The 6,060-nt window shown below is 35.9% G+C and overlaps 1 protein-coding gene across 3 annotated transcripts in view; it reads left to right on the top strand.

Moving 5' to 3' along the window:
- The first annotated feature begins 1,511 nt into the window (after positions 1-1,511).
- The window catches only part of atf6 (activating transcription factor 6), a 32,344-nt gene continuing 27,795 nt past the window's right edge, over positions 1,512-6,060 (top strand). The window contains exons 1-5 of one of the 3 annotated variants that reach the window (XM_058072190.1): positions 1,512-1,723; positions 3,924-4,000; positions 4,875-4,953; positions 5,207-5,304; positions 5,887-6,010. In XM_058072190.1, coding sequence (XP_057928173.1) covers positions 1,624-1,723; positions 3,924-4,000; positions 4,875-4,953; positions 5,207-5,304; positions 5,887-6,010 — 478 coding nt within the window. In that variant the 5' untranslated portion in view covers positions 1,512-1,623. The remainder of the gene's footprint in view (positions 1,724-3,923; positions 4,001-4,874; positions 4,954-5,206; positions 5,305-5,886; positions 6,011-6,060) is intronic. The other 2 variants (XM_058072187.1, XM_058072189.1) reach the window with 2 other exon arrangements.

The raw sequence follows: 6,060 nt of genomic DNA, 5'->3' as shown, positions 1-6,060 counted from the left end.
CTACTCTAAAATCCTTCTCTGAAACACACTGAGCTCTGTACGCATTTTTTAGTGGTTTACTTTTTAAATAAGAAAATAAACTGTGACATTTTATATGAACAATTATTTCATGTATCCCCCATCTGTGCACAGCTTCCCCTCCTTCCGATCTCATGTGCAGTCCAGTGTTGCCAACTTGGCCATCTTCTCACTAACTCTGGTGACTTTCTAAACCCTCTTGCAAAAACCTTTGCAAAAATTACCTCTCTACTGGTGTGTCACCATCATGGCAATGATGGCTAACAGGCAGTTTCACTGATCTCATTTAGAAGACACCTAAAGCACCGCCCGGACTGCACAATCCCGTTGGCTAAGCACTGATTCCCTTCTAGCTCATGCCACGAGACTGTAAAGTTGCCTATCGTGTGACAAGAGGGTGTGAGTGACAGCTAAATAACTTGTGCCCTCAAGACCTTTGAAAGCCAAAGAAGAATGGCGGTCAACTCTGGGCTGTCACTGTCAATCAAATTAAAATGGACCAGTCCAGATGTGGAAGGACATGCTAATAAAATTTAAGTATACACAGGATTTGGATTATAATGAGGTCCATGTTCAACTACAAGTGAATTATTAGTTTGTTTGCACAATGCTGATTCAGCCTAATAAATGTATGTTAGTGTACAACCCATGCTTCATTGCTTGGGACTAACATTTTTAAAACAGTTGGAAATATTTTTCACTCTGTCTACACAAAATTCCACAAAATTTATTTAATGACAGACGAATGCCAGCGATTAAAAAAAGCAAGGTTGATGTTAACTATAGTATCTGTCTGCGTTGTTGTTTACTTCCCCTCTACCCAAAAGTACAGTTAGTAGATTCCTGAATCAACCAACTGAATGAGCTGAAACTTTGTACTGAATTAGGAATCCTTACAGCAAGTTCAACTGGAATCACCATTCTGGACTTCATTTAACATAAAAATATATATAATTATTTCAATATTTAATCAATTATTCATTTAATTATGTATTTAATTATTTATTTAATCCATCATTTATTTATTTATTTCGCTATTTAATTATTTCATGGGCTTGTGCTACATAAACTTAAACTATATTAGGAAAGCAGGAAGTGAACAAATGTAACAGTTACTGATTGTAAAAGTACCAGATGAAGGGGTAGGATTTAATAAGCTTTGCTTCTTCCTACTCCTTTTGGACATGTGGAACTGTGAACTGATTATGTGATGCACTCAATTGTAATCTGATGCATGTTCAAATGAAATAAAACCATTACCATTACATTTTATCTGTCAAGTGAGCCGTCAAAGTCTGTGGGCGGATCCTAACACGATTCACTCAAGTGAACCAGAATCCTGTGAATCAGTCCGAAAGACCACAGCACACTGACCTTGCGGTGCCATTCTGCCCCCCAGCGGGTAATCTTGGAAACAGCAGCTTCACCGGCATTTCAACACTTGGGTCCCTCCTTGCTTGCCGTAGTCTCTCTTGTAAAGTCAGACGTGTATTTGTATATACGTCATAGAATACTTTACTTCCGGTCGGCTTCCATATGCGAACAGTTATGTCATATCGCCTCGCTTCTATTTTTCTGATAAGTCACTAATGAACTTCAGAAAAGATGTCGTCCGACTTAACATTAGACCTCGAAGACCATCAACGTTGTTTTGTGATGAGCAGCGAGGGACCGGGCTTTTCCATCGACCAGGGAGGCGAGTGGGGTGAGTTTCTCTCTAGAAAGACATTCTTCGATATAATCTTGACTACGACCAGGGTGTGGAAACGCTCACAAGAAATCAACAAGTCCATTAATGTTATAAGTGGGAACATTTTAGTAAATTAATGTAAACGCCACTAGTGAAGTTTACGCTTAATGTTTAGTCTCCGACCTAGCATTAGCCAACTGGAAATGACGCAATTGCTTGTACATGAATGCAACAACAAACGCCAAAGAGCTTGGGGAACGTTCAACGATACATTATTACATTTTCTGTATAAAGTCGACGTTTATATAAACATTTTACAGTTTTACAATTTACAATTGGTATTGATATACATGCATTAGCAAGTTATGATTACTCAACAGGACTACTATAAACAGCTGTTTTCTCTTTGAGTTCATTGCTGTTTGCTAGCTACAAATAGCGAATTCCCCTCCAATCTGTATAATGGAGTAGACATAATTGCTTTAGTCTCATAAATGTATTTGATCATAAAGGGGACCTATTGTGCAAATTTTTCGACCCTTTGTATTGAGTTGTGGTCCCCTATAGAGCAGCTACACACAATAACCTGCACAGAAAACTATTTAGATTTTGCAGAATCTGCACCTATTCCAGCTGTATTTCATTTGATTTGTGCTTCCTGCCAAAAAAAAGTCTGTGTTAATTTATGCCCACTCCGATGTGATTGGTCACACACCCAAAGTGCGGCTTAACTATGAACCATATAAGGAAGTCCACTCTTCTGTGACATCACAAAGGGACAGTTTTACCATGCCCTTTGAAAGTGAGCGTTTTGACCCATCCCAAACTTCTTTCTCACTCACTTCCAAACATGCAAATCTCATTATTGGAAACTTTGGCATCGTTTAACAAAAGAATGCAACATTTAACTAGATTTATAGGTCAGAAAAGTGGAAAAAGCATAGTAGGTCCCCTTTACCTTGTTCAATCCCAGCCATTTTTCAAGATACATTTCAAGCACAACTTTCACTTGACATTTTGGCCATATACATTTAGCCGAAATGTCTAAACAATGATGACACAACATAAACAACACCAAAAATGGTTGTTTTAGACTCCATGCCTTTCTATTGTGGCGTTGCATCATTTCACGTAAAAAAGATGTACAAATATGTCTTTGGGCGCGAGAGTTCAGGTTGAAAACCGTTTATCAATTATATAGTGTGTGTGTGTATGTATGTGTATATGTATGTATGTATATATATATATATATATATATATATATACACATACATACATATACACATATATATATATATATACACATACATACATATACACATATATATATATATATACATATACACATACATACACACACACACTATATAATTGATAAACGGTTTTCAACCTGAACTCTCGCGCCCAAAGACATATTTGTGTATGTATGTGTATATGTATGTATATATATATATATATATATATATATATATATATATATATATATATATATATATATATATATATATATATATATATATATATATATATATACACATACATACACACACACACACACTATATAATTGATAAACGGTTTTCAACCTGAACTCTCGCGCCCAAAGACATATTTGTGTATGTATGTGTATATGTATGTATATATATATATATATATATATATATATATATATATATATATATATATATATATATATATATATATATATGACCTTACAGAATGTTAAAATGATACTTGTTACTATATATTTTTACATTCTGTAAGGTCATAGAATTGCAAAAATCATGTAGAATCATCTAGAATATAATGACAAAAACTAAACTATTCAGTGATGTGTAGCATAGCAACGACTTGTGCACTGCCATTTTGTAACAGAGTGCAAAGTGAAGTTGATGACTACAGAATAATACAATTGCATACTAACAATTGCCTTTGATGATGCATCACTAAAACACAGCTAACTTTAAAATTTACTTTAGCCCAGGGACCAGCAACCTTTTGTATCAAAAGAAAATACAAAAAAATATAGAGCTCGCCATGGGAGCCACAACAAGGACGCTGAAGAGCCGCGAGTTGCCAACCACTGCTTTAGCCATAATACCCTTAGCAGGCAGCAAAGAGAGTTTGTACTGCATTCCCACGTCGCACTCTTGTGCATATCTTTGCATTAATAAGCTATGACTTCATGATTTGTTTAAACTGTTTTTTTACATACAGACATCAGTCTTTTTGATGAGCTGGACACCCTGGGGGATGCAGAAGATTTGCTCAACGCTCTCGAGAATGCAGACTATGTGAGTGCTGATACAGTATGACATGATATGACATTAAATGACTTGTACAGCAACCATCAAGAAGAATTATGATGTGTTCTCAAAAGAAAACTAGATTTTATCTACTAACACCAAAGGGCAATGAAGACGTACCATTATGAATGGAGTAACACTAATACTGCAATAAAAATAATATCTCATATCATAATAAAAGTATTGAAAGCAATTATATTGATTGAATTTATTTACTTTGTATTGTGTATGAAAACCAAGGCATCCACAACACTAGATTGGAAGCACAAAATGAAATCAAACCATTCAACATCAGTACGAGCCTGGAGTTTGTTGTCAGAAGATTATAACATTGTCGTATGGTGTGATAAATGTGTACATTTAATCAACCCTCATGAGAATAAGCGGTAGAAAATAAATAATAATGCATTCCTATCATGTGTATCATCATTTTGTAACAAATTAAAGATTAAAGAAAAATACTCTCTCTCTATCTCGCTCTCTATCTTTCTATCTCTCTCTCTCTATATATATATCCCTTTACATAAAATTTAATGTAGCTATGTACAAATTTTATTTAAAAAAATCATTTTTTTAATCATTTCCCTCGACCAGGTGGTTGGGGATGCCTTACTGCATACTTGGGTTATGTGCTCTTTTACACATTTTATGTATGGTATGGTAAGAATGCCACTTTTATAGAATTGACTCTTTTACTTAATGTTTAGACTAACAAATGTAACCATTGAATTGTATTGTTTGTATAATGTATCGAATCCTATCAAAGTGTTTTTAAAATGTATTGTTTTTTGATTAATCACAATTAAATATTTTAATCAATTGACAGCCCTTTTTGCAATAAATGAATGCTTTTGTGCTTCAGACCAGTGAGGTTCCACACCTTGACTTTGATATTGCCATACCTCCATGGACTGAAGGGTACACAAGCAGCACCTGCACAGGTAAAGCAACACAACTGATGACACACCCATACATATACACCAGTATAGGTGTTAAATACAATGTTATTGTGTGTAGATATTCTGTTTACATGTCTAGCTTAATGTGACATTGAGCTCCAACTGTGGCCTTGTTGATTGAAATAGAAGAAATGCAGGTGTTTATATTGATAAGGGACATGCTTGACTTGGTGGATGGAGGGGACACGCACGTTGCATCAGACATTTGTGTGTGTCTTTGTCCTTGTGCATCCAGATGGTGAGGTGAGCGTGCACTCTCTGTCACCTGCTCACACTGTGAGCTCTCTGTCCTCCCCCACAGCTGTGGAAGCACTGTCGCCATACTCCTTACACGTAAGTCCAGTGCCTTCACACGTTTAGTTTTCTCCACTGATTTACATATGTGCTCCCAACAAATCCAGATGGCACCTCATGAACAGACAGCTGCTCAATGGATTTTCTGACAGACGCCTACTATACACTCATGAGAGCTACTTATTAGCAGAAGCCTTAAACACCTTGTCAAATTCATATTTACCGTCCTTAGTGGGGCCTTGCCTTTATTTCATTTTATACTGGGTGTTGACAAGTTGGCACAATTTAAAGGTCAAATGTTTTCACACACTGCCAAATGAAGGACACATATATCTTTGTAGGACATAATAAGTATCTTGAATATTAATATTTGTAATTATGGCTACATAGGTAGCACAATATTACTTACTTTTTAAGGACAATTGGTGTTTTGGTGACCATCAGACACGCAATATGACCACTAAATATGACCGTCGTACACAGAAAAAGCTGAAATGATTATATCAACATCCAATAATAACGAGAGGCGTTGTCTTTAAATATTTACAGTATATTTATCAACAACCTAACAATTGTTCTGGATATTTTACATACTAACCAACACATATCTTCTCGCTGTAGGATGAGGCCCTGTCTCCACAGTCACAGGCTTCGCCAGTGTCTGTCTGCTCCGAGTCCAGTGGCTTTTCAGAAATCCTTTCCCTGGCAAAGAAAGACACCAAGAGAGGTAGCCAGACCACAAGAGGTGTTTTTTGGAATTTGAATGCCTTATGTCTGTATTTACAGTCAATAATT

Source organism: Doryrhamphus excisus, chromosome 5, assembly GCF_030265055.1.
Source record: "Doryrhamphus excisus isolate RoL2022-K1 chromosome 5, RoL_Dexc_1.0, whole genome shotgun sequence".
Taxonomy (NCBI): Eukaryota; Metazoa; Chordata; class Actinopteri; order Syngnathiformes; family Syngnathidae; genus Doryrhamphus; species Doryrhamphus excisus.
This window is presented reverse-complemented; position numbering and strand designations above follow the sequence as displayed.